This window comes from Trachypithecus francoisi, unplaced genomic scaffold (assembly GCF_009764315.1).
Source record: "Trachypithecus francoisi isolate TF-2019V2 unplaced genomic scaffold, Tfra_2.0 Lachesis_group4, whole genome shotgun sequence".
Taxonomy (NCBI): Eukaryota; Metazoa; Chordata; class Mammalia; order Primates; family Cercopithecidae; genus Trachypithecus; species Trachypithecus francoisi.
The window spans coordinates 140,049,000-140,070,121 of NW_022681469.1; the positions used below are offsets into that span (position 1 = coordinate 140,049,000).

At 43.9% G+C, this 21,122-nt stretch overlaps 1 protein-coding gene across 2 annotated transcripts; it reads right to left on the bottom strand.

The window, feature by feature from the left end:
- Nucleotides 1–1,703: 1,703 nt before the first annotated feature.
- IGFBP3 (insulin like growth factor binding protein 3) lies at nucleotides 1,704–10,554 on the bottom strand. 2 transcript variants are annotated; one of them, XM_033194147.1, is made up of 5 exons: nucleotides 10,017–10,554; nucleotides 6,537–6,763; nucleotides 5,861–5,980; nucleotides 4,136–4,276; nucleotides 1,704–3,164 (listed from the first exon to the last, which is right to left on the bottom strand). In XM_033194147.1, exons 1-4 carry the CDS (start codon nucleotides 10,417–10,419, stop codon nucleotides 4,151–4,153), a joined length of 876 nt encoding a protein of 291 aa, XP_033050038.1. In that variant the 5' UTR covers nucleotides 10,420–10,554; the 3' UTR covers nucleotides 1,704–3,164; nucleotides 4,136–4,150. The 2 variants fall into 2 exon arrangements, with proteins under 2 accessions (XP_033050038.1, XP_033050037.1); XM_033194146.1 differs by having other exon boundaries at nucleotides 9,999–10,547.
- Between the last annotated feature and the right edge of the window lie 10,568 nt (nucleotides 10,555–21,122).

Consider the following 21,122-nt stretch of genomic DNA (forward strand, 5'->3'; position numbering starts at 1 on the left):
GGAACTGGAGGGTCCAGAGGAGAATGAGAATATGCAATTTTAAGGTATTTACTGGAAGTGGCAGGAGAGCATTTAGAGGGAATAGGTGATCATAGGTATTGTGTTAGTCAGGGTTTTCCAGAGAAACAGAACCAACAGGTTATATCTGTCTATCATCTATCAATTATCTATCTATCTATCTATCTATCTATCTATCTATCTATCTATCATCTACCTATCTAATCTGTCATCTATCTAGTCTATCTACCTACCTACCTATCTCTAATCACCCACCAAAAAAGATTTATTACAAAAAATTGGCTCCTATAAGTATGGAGGCTAAGTCTCACCATCTGTAATCTGTGAAGTTGGAGAACCAGGAAAGCTGGTGGTGCAATTTTGCCCAGGCAGGCAGATAAAAGGCACGAATTCTTTTTTCCTCTGCCTTTTGTTCTATTCAGAACCTTAATGGATCGGTGGATGCCTGCCCTGCCTACACTTGGGGAGGGCAATCTACTTTACTGAGTCCACTGATTTAAATGCTAATCTCATCTGGAAACACCTTCACAGATACTCTGCTCCCAGTATCACCCTCACAGATGCTGTATCTGGGCACCCCATGGCCCAGTCAAGTTGACACATAGAATGAATCATCATGAAGTGTGGGAAGCAGCAGAAGTTAAAGGTTAAGAAATGAGGACAAGAAAGGGCACATGAGTTGGTGGCTCCCAGGAAAACAAACCTAGTGGGCTTAGAAGGCAAGCATTATTTTGTAGCTCATAGCTCTTCAGCAGCTCCCAAGGGGTTGCCATGCTCCGGTCCTGGATTTCCAGACACTTGGCCTCGCTTCCTAGGTGCTCCAGGATTCTGCCACATAACTCTCCACGGCGTTTGGTGACTGCTCCCTGCAGTGGGCTCCCTCTGCTCACTGTCTCCCTCCATCTTCACAGCTTTGCAGTCACAGCACCCCCAAGGGGCCTGCCTTCTCAGTTTTCCTGGTTTCTCATGTGATCAGCCTGAGCCCACACCCCATAATCACCATCCTCTGAACACTTACAGAACCAACTTGCTGCTCATCACATACAACACATGTGATAAGGGTATTTTACATGTTTCATCAACAAATCAGACCTGGTGCTAGACAGGAGGTAACTCTTCGACAGCAATTTATCCTTGGATGTCCTGAAGCCACAGGCTCAGTGTTTTGTCTAAAGTGGCTTTGACAAGTAACTATTGTTCCAAGGCTGCAGATAGGGGACTTAGATCCCAGAACCACTTCTACTTGGAGCAGAGAAGGGCCACTCTCTGCTTGGAGTAAAGGGCATGAGACTTAATTGCTGAGTGTCTGTTCTGGTCCTTCCCTGCTTGTCCATGGACGGCTGCTAGTGTTAGATGGAACAATACAGGACACAACCCCAAAAAGGCAAGGACCAGTCACTTAGGTGCACATTGCTGACCTGATCAAACCTGGGCCACAGACTGTCCCAACAATACAACCTCCTAGAATTGGACCATCTTGCAGATATGATCCAATGCCTCCATAGGTTGCCCACAAAGCCATGGAAACTGACTTGGGTTCTTTCGCTAGAGAGGAAAGCAGGGAAACGTTTGTGTTTATGAAGTTTCCCACTACAGCTAAAATATTTTCCCCTTTTAGGATTATTTTATTAGTGATACAAAGCCCAGAGATGGTCAATAACAAAGGGAAAGAGATTTGTATTTTGAATGGTAAAAACTTTATTTACTATTTATAAATACATTGCAAGACAAACTTCTCAAAAATACTTTTCCCCCCAAAAATTAAAAAAATAAAGAAAAGCTAATAGGTAGGCAGAATGTCTTGAGACCCCTCTGTTTTCAAGGAGAGCTCTGTGCAGCGTGTGTCCACACCGAGGGCTGCAGCAGGGCAGAGTCTCCCTGAGCCTGACTTTGCCAGACCTCCTTAGGTTTGGCCTCTGGGAGAGCAGCCCAGCCTCGGGCACGAGCTCCTTTCCTCAGTCATGGCCACAGTTGTATCATATAGCATCTCTAACATTTCATCTAGGATTATCTAGTATAGATCTTATTATATTTGGGGCTATGTTGTATACAATGTTAACAAGGACATATCTTCTCTGCATATATGTGTGAATTATAAAGAAAAGCATGAGAATGACTCTAAATTCAACAAACATGGGTGACTCTCTATGTGCTCCCAGTGTCCTGGATGGGCTCCCCAGCAAGCCATTCCTCCTTCCTGTTCTGATATTACTATTCTTTTTTACATTGTGCCAAGGAGGACAAAAGATGAGAGATGAAAATAAAGCTTTGACTTTAAAGAGCTTATCCTCAGAAATAAGCTTTGTCTTCAGTTGCTGAACTACGAAACACTATTTTCTGTAATCATCTGAAGAATCATGCCATTATTTGTGATGCCTCTGAATGTGGAGGCTGACTCTCCCTGTCTCTCTGTCCCTCCTACTCCATGGGGCCACAGCAAAAGCCATCCTGGGCCTTCAACTAGGCCATGTCTTCAGGAAGGTTCCTGAAAAGGAGGGCCCATAATATCTGCCTTTATAGGTCCCCAGATTGCCCTAGAATATTCTTAGAACAAGTAGGACTCCACCTTATTTTCTCCAATAGTCCCCAAGCAGTACAGGCCATTTGAAGATATAAACATTCTTCTTGGTTGAGGGACCCAGGCCCTTGTTTCAAAAATGACACCACAGAAGGCTGTGAGCTCCAGGAGCACGTGTCAGGATGTCCAGATGACTGGGGTTTAAGGGTTTCCCTATTCTCAATAAAGCCTGTGCACACTGTACAGGGAGTGGGGATGAAGCGTGTTCTCTACATAGGCAACACAGCCGCCTAAGTCATGAAGTCAGTGGTTGGCCGCTTCGGCCAACATGTGGTGAGCATTCCACAGGGGCATGAAGTCTGGCTGCTGTGCTCGAGTCTCTGAGTATTTTGATAGGAAGCGACAAGAAAATTCAAACTGCTTTTTGCTGACTACTGGAAAGTGAAAAGATGCTCAAGTTTACCATTCGAAGAAACCATAGGCATTTCAAAAACCTCTTTCTAAACTTTGGTTTAAAAAAATATCAGTTCACCACAAACAGAAATATAAATCGAGGCTGTAGCCAGCTGCTGGTCATGTCCTTGGCAGTCTTTTGTGCAAAATAAGGCATATTTGAGCTCCACATTAACTAAAACAAAAAGAAAAAGAAATACATTGAAATAATCCCCCCAAAATCAAAAGGGTTTGACTCTTGCTCTGAGATATCCAATACAGCCTGCAGTCTAATGGCACTAGGCCTGCAAGTGCAGGGCTGGGGTCTCAACCCATGTTTTTAAATAAGGCAACAAGTACCATCTGCTGCTTACAGTGTTCACTGTCAAAGAGTCACCCTCAAATTAGAATTATGTTTTTCCCACTTGTAAGGAAAAAAGAAACCCTTCTAACGAAACATGCAAATTTCTTCTGCTTAGTAAATTTGTCTTAATAAAATGAAAGAAAATGTATTTATTTCTTTCCCCCAATAGTTCCCTCATTTATTAAAAGAAAACAGAATACTGGGTATAATAGCATTCTCTAAAATGATTGTTTAAAATTTCATTTTTCTACTAGATTTAAATGAACTTTATTAAAATTATATTAGCCACAGACTAACAGAATATTCATAATATATTTTACAGAAAAAAAAAGCCACATCTTCAGACTGATGCTCTCCCAACTGAGCTATTTCAGCTGTCTCACATTGACATTTTTAATTTAGATACACGTATCTGTAGCAGGTTCTTGCGGATTAAAACAGTTTGCCTGTTAAGATAAATGGACCTCCAGACTTCATGGGTAAAGCCTAACTTTGAAAATCTTCACTTTGTATGTGGATGAATGACAGCTTAGGTGCTGTGAGGTGTCTGAAATAAAGCAGAGCATCCCTGAGGCACACTGGCTGGCCTCCTTCCCCACACTTGTTTGGTTGGGTTGATGGGGTCTCCCTCTCCCTGCACCCTTCTGAGGGCTCTGTCCTATTTGCTTTGCTCTTTCTGGCCCTGAGCTGCAGCTCCTGGGTCTGCAAGCCTGGGGAAGGGCTGGTGGCCACGCCCAGCCCCTGAGGCTAGTCCAAGAACAGTGAGGCCCTGGAGCCCCAGGCTGCCCCTCCTGAGTGCTCACCCTCGCGGCAGGCGTCTACTTGCTCTGCATGCTGTAGCAGTGCACGTCTTCCTTCCCCTTGGTGGTGTAGCCTGGGAGAGGCTGCCCGTACTTATCCACACACCAGCAGAAGCCTCGCTTCCTGCCTTTGGAAGGGCGACACTGTGGGAGAGAAACAGAAGACAGAGAGGTGAATGGCCCTGGGTCTGGTGTCAGGTCGGTGACCAGGGCCCATGATGGTTTGCCAGCATGACTCTGCTATGCTGAGAAAGCACAACAGAAATTTCAGCTAAGGCTGCGTAAGAGCCATGCATGCCTAGGCCCGCTGACTGTGCACCTGTGCATGTGTGTGGGTGTAAGTTCCTTCTCCAAGAAAGCGGGGGTGGGGGCAGTTTTATGTTTCTAGGACTGTAAGGTGGACACCAGTCCTTGCAGAACCTCTTGGGCCTGCCGACTTCTCTGCCAAATGTGGGACTGAGAACATCACCTCTGCCTGGGAATGCCACAGCTGTGCCTTTGGAGCCCACATCCAGCTTCACACGACACCTTCTCAGTATGAATTTGTTGAATGAATGACTGATATAAAATGTGGGTATAAATAAGTCATGGCAATGCAGGAACGCTTAGGCTTTCTGACTGTGGCCACTACTACGAATCCTGGTATATGGTCACCCTGAGGTCACTGTGGCTCACTTAGGTCTCCGAAGGCCAATTCTGTAGATACCAATTAGAAAGCCAATTGAACCAGTGCCACCACATAACACAAAGTCTACAGAAGCATATTTCTTACAGCTTCATATTACTACATCTTAAATTGGTTTGATCATTTTCAGCTTGTTTAATTGGGACTTTAGGCATGTGACTACATTTGGGACTGATGTATAGACAGGATTCTCACTCCATTCCTTTTCCAGGAATAGGACTGTGTTGCAATATAAAGATTTTGAAAAGACTGCTGTTTGATGTTGATGACTGTCATGCCTTCTTCTCACTTGGGCTTTCTAGGGAAATGCCAGTGAATCGCAGGAAGACCACAACATGGCCAGTTTGGAGAGCCTGGCCGTCCCCAGCATGGACCGAGTGTCTGATTTCAAGTTCCATCCCCTCCATGTAAGACAGACACCTGGTGTGTGCTGGGGATGGCCGGGCTCTCCAAGCTGGCCATGCTGCAGTCTTCCCCCAACTCACTAGCATTTCCTTGAAAAGCCCAAGGAAAAGCCCAAGGGAGACAGATCTAGCAACGGTCTTTTCAAAATCTTAATATTGCAACCTGCTCACTATCAGGAAGGCATCAGTAGGAAAGGGGACAATTGTGGGATTTCAAGATAAGCTTTTTGTGGTACGACCTCATGTCACACTTCTTGGAAACTGACTGTTATAGTTGTTTGAAATGGGATGCAGCATTAACAAATGTGTCAACATGTCCACCTGCAGTTTATAAAGGGTGCCCCTGGGCAGTACCTTGTCCACCCTGTGGGTGAACCACTGAAAAGGCAGGAGCGGGAAATGGGTGGTGGAAAGGCACTAGGGTTGAGGATTATGGCCAATATAGCACCACTCAGAGCAACAAGTCAAAACAGCCTTTGGTCTTACCTCCTGAGACTGGCACCAAGTCCTGGGCACTGGTGCTGCACAGGCTCAGAGTTAGAGCTATGGCCAGAAGAGCCTTGGGGCTGGTGAGGTGGGTTTCTCCTCTGCGTCAAAAGAACCCGAAGAGGAAGAAAACATACTGAGGACCTCACTTACCTGCTTTTTCTTATAAAATCCCTTCTTGTCACAGTTGGGAATGTGTACACCCCTGGGACTCAGCACGTTGAGGAACTTCAGGTGATTCAGTGTGTCTTCCATTTCTCTACGGCAGGGACCCTGGGGATCAGGAAGGACCAGAGCAACAGAGTCATGGTTATGACTCTAGAATGTGTGTTTTAAAAATTTAAAAATCTTTGGGCTGCACGACTGCCCAAAGTGGGACCTGTAATTTGCTCCTCAGATACCTTATGTCTGATTTAGCAAGAAAGTCCCTCGAGTAAGCTAACCATCACTCCCTGTCTCCCTTTTGCTCTTCCCAGAGTAAGTCACAGAAGCTGGTATAGAACCAATAGCAGGTCAACAAGCACAGAGAATGAAGTACATAAAATAAAACTATCTTTATGAGAATATTTTTCATTATCTCTCGAGGTCTTTATGACATCCCATATGCTTTTAAGAGTGTTGTTTCAGCTTGATCCTCGTAAGATTCTCCAAAAGGGTCAATATTCTTTATGTAAGGAGAGGAGAGATGTGAGGCACAGAGGGGCTAGGGACTGCCCACCCATCTGCCAGATGCTGGGGCTTGTTGAGTAAGAACTGCCCTCAAGAGGCTCTGAGTACCCAGGCTTGGCAGGTCTTGCCCTCCTCGTTTAACAAGAGGAAAAGCTCTCACGTATTCTGTCTCCCGCTTGGACTCGGAGGAGAAGTTCTGGGTATCTGTGCTCTGAGACTCATAGTCGACTTTGTAGCGCTGGCTGTCTTTAGCATGCCCTTTCTTGATGATGATTATCTTTGAATGGAGGGGGTGGAACTTGGGATCAGACACCCGGTGCGTGCTGGAGACGGACGGGCTCTCCACACTGCCGGCGCTGCGGTCTTCCTCCGACTCACTAGCATTTCCTTGAAACGCCCAAGGGAGACAAACACGTGAGAGTCATCAACATCTACCAACAGTCTTTTAAAAATATTAATGTTGCAACCAGGTCACATGTAAATGACAATATTAGTTGACAATCCAAATAAGTTTTTTTTTTTTAAATACCTCGATGAAGTATTATCCATAGTACTACTCGCTACATGGTAGTTGCTCTACCTCAAGAAGTTATCTGTTTGAAAGTCAATCTGACAGGGGCTCTTCCTAAGTAGCTGCAACTAAAGAAGGCAGACAAATGCTTAAGTGCCCCTCAGTAGAAGGTGAAGGCAGTACGCTTCATCTTCCACCGGCAGGGGGCAGACCCGAGTCACAGGAGGCTGCTGCAGCTGCTGGCTCAGAAATTTTGCAGTGAACTCCAAGTGTGGTCCTCCCACCCGTGGGAGCAGCGGCAGCCTGGGGGACTTGGAAGAAATGCATATTCTCCACTCCGGAAATGCTGGAGTGGCGGCAGCAGTCTGAGTTGTAACAAGCCCTTATGGGAATTCCGAGGATTGACCAGTACCGTCCTCAATGCTACCAGGTAAACAGGCTTATAAGAGCTTGGTGTCCAGCTCAGATGGGAAAACTGAATTATTACCTGCAAAGTGTTTTGCCTCAGGGGCTCAGAATCATGCAAGCATGTTGGTGGCTTGTTTTCTAGATCCCTGTTACATCTCTAAAACTCAAGGTCTACACAGACCCTGTGCATCCGGCTGGTACCTGCCTGAGTCAGTCCTCTTTACCCCTGGTGAACACAGGAGCACATGGATGCAGACAGTACCAAAGTCCTACTCACAGCTCAGACTTCTAAGTGCCAAAGAGCTTTTCCTTCCCTGGGTGGGGATGGGGTAGGAGAAATCCCCCTCCAGCAGATCTCCCTTGTATAATAAAAAGTACTAAATGAAGAAAGTCTGATACTTAAAATGGATGCTGGAATGTTAACAGTTGAATTAGAATTTTAAGTATATGACTAAATTTGAGACTGGATCTGTGGCCAGGATTCTCACTCCATTCCTTTTTCAGAATGAACTTGGAGGGGCTGTAAGACACCTATAGGGATCAAAGGCTACATTCAGAACCCATGTTCCCAGAGCCTGTGGACCATGCCAAGCTCAGCCTAGCACAGACCTCTGAAGGGCTTCGGCTTAAGTCCACAATTGAGAGTCATGAAATCTCTCTACTACAACAAACAAGACTATAATGTGTAACCCTAGCAGGGAGCTCAGGTGGCCCATCTGGTCCACAATCTATTCTAGAAAGCTACCAGGGCTGCAATGATTTGGTTGCAGATGCTCTGCTCTCCCCTCGAAGTAGCTACTGGCAGGTCACTCACCAGGGCCTTAGTTTCCTCACCTGCCAAACAGCTCACTGAGGTCCTGCTGTAAAGTTCCCCAAGGGGTTTCATGCCTTGGGAAGCACACAGGCCAGAGCCTCACAGAGGAGCACCCTACCTGCGAGGATTTGGTTTCAATTTCTTTTAATCTTAGCTTTCTTTCTTTTTCAAGGAAATACTAAGATAAAAGAGATACTAAGAATGTAAATGTTCTAAGAACATGTAAATAAACATATTTATATTTCTTTTCCAAGAACTTTGAGTAATTTCTTAAATTTCCTTGGTTTCTTCTTAATGCCTGGGCTGCAGACTAGGGCATGAAGAGAAAACAGTTCTATTTAAGCAACAGATAATTGTGACTTTTGACTGTCATAAATTCATCTTTTTTTGTCAAATGGATTCTAGAAGTCACTTAGATCTTTTTATAATCTTATAGCTCACCTTAACCTATACAACAGAACTACTAAGATGGTAATCATGATTGCTGAAGCCTAAGAATGACAATGTGTATCAGTATTTCTAAGATCACTTTTTGAATACTCCAACATGCACAATAATGTACAACACTTGGCAAATGACATAACTTTGCCCCGAGAGACAAATGCCTCCAGCAGCTTTAACAGCTGACCACAGCCAGTGTATGTTTTAGGCATCTGGAATCTTGCCTTTCCATGAATCCAGTGTTTCTCAGGGGTGAACACGGCCAGCCTTGCCTAGCAGAAAATAACTTTACCTGGGCATGGAACTCTACAGCTACATAAATTATAAAGAGACTGTTCATCCTGCTAGCCCTAGATGGGGACCTGCCTAGTGACATCTGTCCAATGTGATCGTTGGGGAGTTGGGGGGATTAGGATGGGGAGAATTCTCTCAGCCTTCAGCTGTGCAAGGCAGGAACTTTATTTCCTCATATAACTGAGACTGGCTAAGAATGCTTGAAAGATGAACGGCTGCCAAATCCACTTAACGCCACCCGCCCCCCCGCCCCGCTTTTTAAAGGGAACAATGGGATGCCCTTACCAGAGTCGCTGCCTGCCTGACAGACTGATAGTGGCTGAGCCAAGAGGGTAACTCTGCCAAATGTTTGCATTTTTCCTCTTCCGGGGCTCCCTTTAACATCTCATTCCCCCCGCCCCCCATTTCAGATTAAGAAGGGAGACAGCCCTAGGACTGATTCCAATTCCCCTCCCTGTCATTGAAATTGACTTAGTCCACATTGCCCGCACCCGCCACGCACCTGGACGTTGGTTTGAGGTCGGCACAGGTGCGGAGGTGGCCTGAGTTGTAAGAATGTATGGTACTAAAAGTGGCACGTGGGGTTCAAACCTACACTCTGTTGCGGCCTCTGGGTAACCTTAAGAAGTTACTTCTTTTTCAACTTCAGGTTTTCCAACCGCAGAAGATACCAAAACCCGAATCCACTTTACTTGTTTTTGGACACACCGGGACTAGACATCGCTTTGCAAACGAAAAGGCTGTTCAAAGTCAGTATTTTAACAGAGAGGTACTATTTCCTACAACCTACCTGCCCACCTTCCTTGGTCCAAATCCGCCTATGTCCCCCATCCCCAAGCATCCCTGGGATTGCGGTCCACACCCCCGTGCGGGGCGAGGAGAATCTCCTGTGTCCAGGATCTTTCCAACAGCTAAACATCGGTACCGCTCCCCTCAGCTCCGGAAACCTTTAACCCATTTTCACTGAAAGCGCTTTGCAATTTACAGGTACTCTGCACTTAGAGAATCAAGCAAGTAGAGGGCCCCTCCGGTGAGCGCCTTCAGTTTCCCCACATACTATCTCCAGTGAGAAGAAAACCGAAGTCTCCGGCAGCGGCACCCAGCAACCCCCAGGCCCTTCGGCGCCAGTGCGCGGGCTGCTGCGAGCAGCGCACCTGGCGCGGGCGGCTCACCTGGAGCGGGCGGCGCTGGCAGCAGGTAGGCGCGCAGGCGGCTGACGGCACTAGAGTTGACGCAGAGCCCGCGGCCGTCCAGCAGCGCCTGCAGCGGACGCGCCTCGTCGGGCGACGGCTGGCAGCGGAGGCCGGAGCCACAGCGCTCGGTGTAGATGCCGCACGGCTGGCCCTCGCTGAGCGCGCACGTCAGGCAGCAGCCGCAGCCCGGCTCGCGCACCAGTTCGGCGCACACGGCGGGCGGAGGCGCGCACTGGGCCAGTGCACGCGCGTCGCACGGCTCGCAGCGCACCACGGGACCCAAGCCCGCCGAGCTCGCGCCAGCCCTCGCCACCGGCGGCCCGCGGAGCAGCACCAGCACAGTCAGCGCAGCGGACCAGAGCGTGGGTCGCGCCCGCTGCATGACGCCCGCCACCGGGGCACGCTGCTTGGCAGGCCGGGGCTCGCAGGGATGGGGCGACAGTACGCGGCGGGAGGCTGTGGAATCCAGGCAGGCAGCGGCCGATCTTTAGCGCCCAGCCGCAGCGCTCGCATCTGGGCGGCCCGGGCGCGCCGGCCGCTATATAGAAGCCGGGGTGGCCCAGGACACGCCCCGGAACGGCGCGCCCAGGAGTGGGGGTTGGGGAGGGGGGCGGGTCGGCGCAGGCACGGCTGCGGGGGCGCGTGCCTCGCCCTGAGCAGCCGGGGCCGAGCTCGGGGGCGTGCAGCTCGCGACTCACCCGGGCACCTGCTCCTCTTGCGCACGCCCGGAGCCCGGGTCACCTTGTCGTCCACAGGAACCAAGATGTACCCGGTCACCTCGGCACTCCAGGCCACCTCAGTGCCCCCGGTCACCCCAGTCACTCCTGGCTAACTCAGCACCACCGATCTCCTTGACCTCGCCGCCTTTCCCCCTTCCGTTCTCAGGGTGAGGTCGCCCTGCGGCGAGCCGGTGTCGGGGAAACTTTCAGGCATCGCTCCGCATTCGTGTGTACCTTGTGGAGCTTTCTAAAATTTAATTCCGCTGGCAGGGGAAGTCTTGGGACATTTCTGATTTGCATTTGGGTCTCAGGGAGCCAAGGCACTGCGGGATTTAATTTACACCCGCTGGGCTGTTTACGTCGCCGAGGCCCACAAATACGCATCTGAAGATGTCCCCGGGGCCCACAAATACGCATCTGAAGATGCGCCCGGGGCCTTCGCTCCACTCCAGGTTTGCTTCTCAACACAAGAAAACTCACACGTGTTGCTACACCGCAAGTCCCCAATTAAGAGTGGACAGGCAAGGCAATGCGTCCTTAAGGCAGGGCTTTTCACCTATTTTAAATGACAACTGTTCTTCCTGTTTGGGATATTCTCCCTGATTACGTTTTCAAATAGAGTTTACACCCACGACAAAAGAATAATAAAGACAATAAAGTGGGCACTGCTGAAGCGTAATTAACCAAATAGTCCTTAAAATAGGCAATTTTCATTGTCATTTTTTGAAGGCGACTTCGTAATACTGTTTGATGCGTTGGGATTCTCGTTTATCTCTGCAATCTAAGCATTTTTCAGTAAAGTTCGGGGGCGCAAATGCGCGCTGAGGTCGTTGTAACTCCTGTCGGCCTTCCCTGGCACTCGAGCGTCTTCAATTTTGTCTGCACACCCCCTCCCTTCGGTGGCCAACAGAGGACGCTGGTGGTCCAGGGTTGGATTGAGGATTAAATTTTTCAAGGCGCTTTTCCAAAGAGTTTGTGGGGGTGGAGTGGGAAGCTGTGAGACCTGCACGGAAGGAGACTTTCCTGAACGTTATTGAAATTGGACGCTTGCCTTAGGAGGTGGATAGGTGACTTGAAGGAGTCCTTTCCAGTTTGGGGTAGCAACAACAAATCAGGAGCTCCTCCATTCCCCTCCAGCATGAAGCCTTGGGTGAAGTTAATCTTCATTCATCATTTCTGATCTCAGTGTCTCTCCTTGTTCCTCTCCCTCCCTTTCTCTCTCTGGTCCTCTCACCTTTTTCCCTTGTCCACCTCTTCCCCCATATCTGTACATCTTCCTTTTATACATATATATTCTCCTTTTAGAATGGAAAGACCAATTTTGTTCCCTCTTGTACTAAAGAAATAAATAATTGGACCTCTACAAAGAAAAAGAGACCAAAGACAAGAACAGTGGAGGGTCCCAGGGTGACAAAGGCCCAGCCCTGTCATTTTCTTATGAGCTCTTCCCCTACAGTGCTCAGGCTGTGGCTACACTCAACCTTGTTTACAGGAAACCGTGCCATAATCGTCACTTGCTGTTTCCTTTCTCCTGTATCACCTCCTTCTAGTATCTGCGTTGACACTCACGAACAGGATCTCTGATTTCGTTGAAAATTTGAAGGAAACAAAACGAATCCCGCAGGTTTACATCCGTTCCTTAAATACTTGCAGAGACCTTGACTCTGAAATTAGAGCTGGGTTCGGCATCAAATGCAATTCTTGGGGTCCCAGGTCTGCAGTTCTGGTTAGTGCAATGTTACAGCGGAGCCTGGACTGACTGGTTAGTGTAGCACTTTTTACTCAGCTTTATCATCTGGAGAGTGGAGAGGGGAAGATAAAAAAGAATGTCTTTTTGGAAAGGATTTAAAAAATATGTTTTATTCTTGGTTCTCTTCTTTTTTCCCTCGCATTACAGTTGGAGAAACTTGTTCAGTGCCGAGTGGCTAGGGGGCGCCAAAGCGCCAGACGTCCAGCCCGGCCTCAGGGACCACCGGACAAATGCAAAGACTAAGTCACACTGCAACTTTCAAAGACTATTCCAATAACAGTGTTTTATATAGATTGCCATCACCTTTATCGTGACATCTTGCACCAGCAGAGTAAATTTGAGGCAGTGACACGGGGAGAATTGTGTTTTGTTATTTAGCCCGTTTTATTTGATAACTGCAAGCTCCCTGCCCCTTCCGGAACATAATTGTTGCAGGAAGGATTTGGACTGGATAAAACTTAATTTTGTGACATGCTCGTTAATTCTGTTAAACTTCCAATTCATCTGGTGTTTGTAGTTTTTAATATAAACTAGTGTTTAGTGAGAAAGATGTTTTACCCCCTGTGAAGGTGCTTGGCATACAATTGCTAATCATTGCAAAAGTAGCAAATAACCATCCGAATAGAGGTTAGGAGGCTGCATAGATCTCTTTTCACTAACAGAGTCCTGCTGACCTGATTATAATTAGTGTTTCCTGGGGTCAGCCTCGATATTTTCACCAGGTGACCTAAACCACTCATTTCTTTGAGCCCACTCCTGATGCTAAAGGGCACCTTGTCACTGCGTGATACTGGCTCCCTTGCTTTTCTTCTGCTCAGGCCCTGGCTGGACAAGCCACCCGAGGGTCTCTCTCCTTCTGACAGCGGTACTGTTTCTCAGTGTCCTCTGGGGTGTGGCTGTCAGGCTTACTGACCACCAATAGTCTTAGAACAGAAAGAGCCAAACTTCTAAAGGCAAGCAATGTTGGGGACCCAGTTGCTAGGAGTCAGTGGCTCTCAGCCTATAAGCTTCAGTTTTTGTTCCCCTTAGGGGAAGTATTGGTGGGGACAGGAAGCCTAATTTTCTCTCCATCAGATCGCCTGCTGGGTGAGCCTCCTGGAATTACATATACTAGGCTTGGGGATGCAATGGGAACCATCAACTGCTAACATCACGGTGGCTAACAACACTGCACATGACTTTTACTCACAAATAACATCATTAAGAGTTCATCTGTCCACTTAGTCCATAAATGATTATTAAGCACCTCCATGTGCCAGCTGCAGGGTTTCACAGACTGGCTGGAGTGACTCACCAGAGACCAGACAGTGGTAGGCAGTGTAACAGTGGAGAAAACAGAGGGGTTCACCGGGTGCATTTATAACCCTGCTGGAGGGATGGCAAACCTGTCCATGTGGTCAGAAACACTTCTGAGAGGTGGTGGCATTTGAATGGAGTCTTAAACAATGTGGGAGAGTCCAGCTGAGAGATGCAGGCAAAAAGAAAGTGTGGGCATTCACGGAGAGGTTTTCCGTGTGCCTGGAGGGGTGAGGGGAGGGCTCAGAGGGATGGTGTTGGCATTGTGCATGTGACCTGTGGAAGGCATAATTCTGAGATTTGGAAGAGAAGAGAAGGTAACTGGATATACTGGATTGGGACAGTGGTACCTGTGGCATAGGAAATCCATGGTGCAGAGACAGGGACTCCTCAGAGTTAGTGCTGTCCTGTGTTGTCAGACAATCTGGAGATAGATGACAGGCCTCTTGAGAAGGGGCCTGGACATGTTCTGAACAGAAGACCAGCTCTCCTGGGACCCCACCTCATGGAAGGGAGGTTTCTGCTCAGGACAATGATAGTCCTGTCATGGCTTTCTCTCTCACGATAGTGCTACCTTCTACATGTGGGCACCCACACCCTTGCCTACACAGTCAGAGGTACATGACATGAGCTACCTCTCTGTCTCCTGGCCATTCAAACAGAGGCAGTTCCTGACTCTGTCTAACATCCAACTTTTCTTCAAGGTCGAAACTTCAGAACAGTGAGAGAGACTGGGGACTTCAATCACAGTAGACTAGAGTTTATTCTAGCAGTTCTCCTCTCAATAGCTTTCTGACATTGAGCAAGTTCTGCAACTCAGTTCCAGGACCAGGTAAGGGCACTAGTACCTATCTTACAGCACTGATGGAAGGCTGAATGAATTCTTAGATACAGTGTTGCCTCGTGTATGGGAAATAAAGGTTCATCCTTGTGTTCACATAGCCTCCTGAACAATCTTAAATTAGAGGTTTTATTCTCAAATGGGCCGTACTGCACAGCCCACATACCTTGTCTCCTTAGTTCAAATGTCAACATGCTGGCAATTGAGTCTACCTGTGGGCATGACATACAGTCTTCAAACTGGCCAAGTGTCTAATATGGTCTTTCCCTGCCCAGTGAGGTCTTAAAAGGGGCAGGAACGATTTTAGGAGCACTTTTCATTCAGTTGGTTTATCCCTGGCACCAGTGTCAATCCTGTGTCTTTACCCAAGGGCATCTTTGGTGCCACTTCAAGCTCCTTTTCCAGCTTTGCAAGTCCAGGTGGAAAGGAGAAGATTCCCAGTAGCTCTCCTATCATAGCTAGAAGAGTCCTGAGAGTCCTGTTATCTATCCCTTTCACTGGAGATAGACAGACGGAGGCAGACCCTTTTTGCTGGATTTCCTAGATCATAATCCACAGATTATTCCATGGTGCCTTTCCAATTTGATAGACAGAGATAGATTTTTCTTTTTCATTGATGTATAATTAACACACAATACACAGATCGGAAGTATATGATTTGATAGGTTTTGACATATGTATACACTTAGGAAATCGCTAACATACAGATGAACCTTTCCATCATCCTCAAAAACTTCTTGATCTTTTGTACTCTTGAGCCCTCCTTTTCTCCATTCTTATCTCCTGGAAGCTGTTGATCTCCTCTCTCACTCTAGATTAGTTTGTATTTTCCAGAATTTTATATAAGTGAGATAATATGGCATCTACTTGTTTTCTCCTGGTTTCTTTTACTCAGCATAGTTATTTTGAGGTTTGTCCCTGTTGGGGCATGTGTAAATAGGCCACTCCTTTTTGTTGAGTTGAATTCTGTTGGATGGATATATCACGGTGTGTTTATCCATTCATCCATTAATGGACATTTGAGTTGTTTTCTTTTTTTTTTTTTTTTTTTTGGCTATTAAACAGAAATAAGCTGCTGTGAATATTTGGGTAGAAATCTCTTGAATATTTTTTGTAGAAATCTCTGCATGGATGTATGCTGGTGGAATGTCTGGATTTTTTAAATATATAAAATATAAAGCAATATATATGCTTTATTTGAAATATGTTATATATTATATATGTGTGTATATGTGTGTGTGTGTGTGTGTGTGTTTGGTGTTTTCAAAAATGTTCAGTGTATTGTACCATTTTACATCCTCATCAGCAGTATATCAGAGTTCCAGTTCTCCCACATTTGTGGCAATACTTGATATGGACAGTGTTATTAATTTTATCCATTCTATTAGATGGGTAGTGGCATATCATCTTGGTTTTAATTTGTTATTGGCCTCATGACAAATCATGTTGAGCAGCTGTCATGTACTCATTTTTTTTACCTGTGTATTTTCTTTGGTGAAATGTCTGTTAAAATTTTTGCCCACTTAAAAAATTAAGACATTTGTTTTCTTATTTAATTTTGAGAATGCACATTTTGGATATAAGTCCTTCTTTACTAGAGACATAAATTGCAAATATTTTCTCCTACTCTGTGGCTGGTCATTTCAGTTTTTAATGAGGCCTTTGAAAAGTGAAGATTTTAATGTTGATATGGTACAATTTGTCATTTTTTTCTTTTATGAATCATGCTTTTGGTATTCTGTTCTATTCCATTCCATTCCATTCCACCCTGTTCTGATCTATTATGTCATCTGTCTGTTTTTATGCCACTGTTACAGTTTTCATTATGATAGCTTTATTATAAATCTTAAAATCAGGTGGTGCTACTCTTGCAAATTTGTTCTTTTTCAAAGTTGTTTTGGCTCTTTTAGGTCTTTTAATTTCCGTATGGGTTTTAGAATCACTTTTTAAATTTCTACAGAGAAGGCTACTGAAATTTTGACTGGGATCGTATTGATTCTAAAAATGAATTTAGAGAGAATTAACTACACTGAGTCTTCCTACCCATGAACATGACATGTGTATTCATTTATTTAGGGCATCTTTCATTTCTCTCAACAATGTTTTGTAGTTTTCAGTGTATAAGTCTCATACTTCTTTTGTCAGATGTATTCTTAAGTATTTCATATTTTTGGTGCTGTTGTAAATACTATTTCTTAAAGATTGAAACTTCTAAGTTTGCATTGCTAGTATATAAGAACACAGTTGATTGTGGGATACTGATCTTGTAGCCTGAAAAATGCAAAACTCACTCATTCGTTTTTGTAGTTTTATTGTGGATTTTGTCATCTCTGAATGAAAACAGCTTTACTTCTTTCTTTCTAGTCTGGATGCCTTTATTTCATTTTCTTACCTTATTACACTGATTAGGACTTCTAGTATAATGCTTCAGAGGAAAAGTGATGAAGACATCCTTGTCTTGTTTCTGACCTTAGGGGGAATGCATTTGGTATTTTACTGTCAAGCATGATGTTAGCCATAGGTTTGTCATAGATGACATTTAGCAGGACGAGAAAGTTACTTTCTCTTTCTATTTTGCAGATAGAGCTGTTGATCAGGAATGGATGTTGATCTATGTCAAATGCTTTTACTGAATGGATAAAATGGTCATATAGTTTTGCTTTTAAGGTTATTAATTTGGTGAATTACACAGATGAATATTTTGAATACTAAACCTTCCTATATTCCTGAGATAGAGTGACTACACACACCTGGATCAGGTTGTATCATTCTATTCTTTGAAAAAATGTATTGCGGAACTTAGTTTTTTAGACTTAAAAAAAATTCTGAAAAAAAATTTCCATCGGTGTTCATGAATGACATTGATTTGTAATTTTCTTCTAGTGTCTTTTTCTTGAAGAGATATGTAGAATTCTTATTTTTTTCCTCTACATGGTTGGCAGAATTCACCAGTGAAGCCATTTTGGACTGAAGTTTTCTTTATAGGAAATTTTGATTTTTGTGCTTTTGTTTTATTTTGATTTTGTCTCTGCAGATCCAGAGGGTGGAGCATTAAGCAACAGAGGAGTGTCGCTATGTGTCGAAACCTAATGTAATCTTTCCTGCTAGGTTCTGAATTTTCTTGGAACACATAAATCTTTTATTCCTTCCAATTTCTCCCTTTTGGAATGAGACTCCCTATGCTATGCCTGTCCCACTATTGTATTTTGGAAGCAGATAACATGTTTTCTAATTTAGAAAGTCCACAGATGGAGAGGAGTTTTGCCCCAGGTTGGATCATACCCAGAATATCACCCATCTGGGCTACTTAAGACAATTAGATGATGAGATGTGGGAATTTTGAAGTGATGATACTTAAATGAGACTCTAAGAGTTGATGTCACAGTAGGTTCAAGGGTTGTTAGGCTGGGGTGAATATATTGCCCAATGTAAGACACATGTCAATTTTTGGGGACTTCTAAGGGTAGACTATAGTGGATGGAATGGTACCCAAAAAGATAAGTTGAATATGACCTTATTTGGACTAGGATCTTTGCAGATGTAATTTAGTTAAGATGAAGTGATATGAGATTATAGGAGGTCTTAAATTCAATGACTAGTCTCCTTACAGGGAAAGAAGAGTTTGGAGACACACAGACACACAGAAGGAAGAAGGCCATGTGAAGATGGAGGCAGAAGTTGGGATGTTGCAGCTACAAGCCAAGGCATGCCAAGGACTTCCAACAATCACCTAAAGCCAGGAAGGGTCGAGGATGGATTCTTCCCTAGAACCTTCAAAAGAAGCACAGTCCTGCCAACACCTGCATTTCAGACTTATACCCTCCAGAACTGTGAGAGAGTAAATTTCTGTTCTTTTAAGTCACCCAGTTTGGGGTAATTTGTTAAGATAGCCCTAAGAAATTAGTGCATGTAGTAATTATCACCACAATCAAGATACAAAATAGTTCCGTCACCCCCAAAACCTCTCTTATGCTGACCCATTTCAATCACATCCTACCTCTCCCCTAAGTCTCATTAACGAGTGATCTGTTCTGTCTCACCATAGTTTCATGACGGTCTTAAAACGTCATGAAAATGGAATCATACCGTCATGAAAATAGAATCATACAGTACCTTCGAGACTGCCTTTTATTTTGATTCAGCATAATGCCTTTGAGATTCATCACATTGACACATATATCAGTAATTAATTCCTTTTTATGGCTGACTAGTGTTCTGTTTTATAAAAATACCATAGTTTGTTTCTCCATTCACCTACTGAAGAACATTTGGGTTATTTTCAGTGTTCAGTAATTATGGAAAAGCTACTATAAACATTTGTGTACAGGTTTTTTTTGTGTGTGCAAACATAAGGTTCCACTTTCCAAGGTAAATATCTAGGAATGCAATTGCTGGGTTGTATGGTGAGTGTATGTTTAGCTTTATAAGAAACCACCAAATCATGTCTCAGAATGTGTACCATTTGCATTCACAGGAATATATGGGAGTTTTAGTTGCTCTGTATTTTCCTCAGCACTTAGTATTGTCAAATTTTTTGTTTGTTTTTTAGCCATTCTGATAAGTATGTAGTGGCATCTCACTGCAGTTTCAGTTTTCATTACTGTAATGGTAATGAATTTTAACAACTTTTCATGTGCTTATTTGCCATTTGTATACTCTCTTTGGTGAAGTGTCTGTTCATATATTTTAACTGATTTTAATTGAACATTTTCCCCTTTACTCTTTTGAGTGTTAGTTATATATTCTGCATACAAATGCTTTGTCACATATGTGATTTGCAAGTACTTTCAGTCTGTAGCTTGTCTTTTCAGGCTCTTAACAGTGTCTTTTAAGAAGTAAAACTTTTGAATTTCATTTAACATTATTTTCTTTTATGGATCATGCTTTTGGTGTTATCTCTAAGTTCAGAGCATAGAATTTGCCTCCTATATTTTCTTCTAACAGTTTCATAATTTTACATTTTATGTTTAGACCTAGGATTCTTTTGAGTTCACTTTACAAGGTATAAAGTTTTTGTCAGGGTTGTTTTTTGCGTATAGATGTCTATTTGTTCCAACATAATTTATTGAAAGACTATCATTCCCCATTCAATTTCTTTTGAGCCTTTCATCAATAATAAAATTGTCATATTTGTGTGAGTTTATTTCTGGACTTTATTCTGTTCCATTGATTTATTTATCTGTCCTTTTATCAATATCTCACTGTCTCAATTACTACAGTAATCAAGATTACTATATTGTAAGTTTTAAAATTGAATAGTGTGATTCCTCTAAGTTTATTCTTCCTTTTAAAAATTATTTTAGTTGGCCGGGCGCGGTGGCTCAAGCCTGTAATCCCAGCACTTTGGGAAGCCGAGACGGGCGGATCACGAGGTCAGGAGATCGAGACCATCCTGGCTAACACGGTGAAACCCCGTCTCTACTAAAAAATACAAAAAAAGTAGCCGGGCGAGGTGGCGGGCGCCTGTAGTCCCAGCTACTCGGGAGGCTGAGGCAGGAGAATGGCTTAAACCCGGGAGGCAGAGCTTGCAGTGAGCTGAGATCCGGCCACTGCACTCCAGCCTGGGCGACAGAGCGAGACTCCGTCTCAAAAAAAAAAAAAAAAATTATTTTAGTTGTTTTAAGCCTTTTTGTATAAATTTTAATCTGCAAGTTTTCTGCTGAGATTTTAATTGGAATTGGGTAAAGTCTTTATATAGATTTGGAGAGAATTAACATCTTTATCAGTCTTCCAATCCATGAACATCGTGTGTATCTTTATATATTTAGATATTTTAAAGTTTATTTCATTAGAGTTTATAGATTTTAGTATAAAAATTTTGTATGTATTTCACTACATTCATACCTAAATATTTTATGTTTTGGAGCTATTTGGAATGATTTATGTAGTTAAAAATTCAATTGCTCATTCTGGTATATGGAAATATGATGGCGTTTTCTTTGTGTTGACATTGTATCCTATGCCCTTGCTACACTTATCTATTTATTCTATATTTTTTTGTAGCTTCTTTGAGATACTCTACATGGAGAGTCATACCATCTGCAAATATAAACACTTTCATTTATTCCTTTCTAATCATTCTGACTCATTTATTTTCCTTGCTTTATTGCAGTGGCTAGAACTTCTAATACAATGTTTAATAGAAGCTGTGAGAAAGGACAACCTTGCCTTGTTCCTGATCTTAGTGATAAAGCATTCATTCTTACACTATTAAGTATGATGCTAGCTATAGAATTTTTATTGATGCTTTTATTAAATTGAGGATGTTCCCTACTGTTTCCAATATGATGAGAAGTTTTATCATGTTTGGATGTTGAATTTTGTCAATTTTTTTGTATCAATATGATCATATTTTTTATTTCAAGTCGTAATATAATACATGACATTAATTTATTTTAGAATATTGAATCAGCTTTACTTTCCTAGGATTAAGCCCCTTGGTCATGGTGGAATTTGAATAACACATATTGCTATTTTTG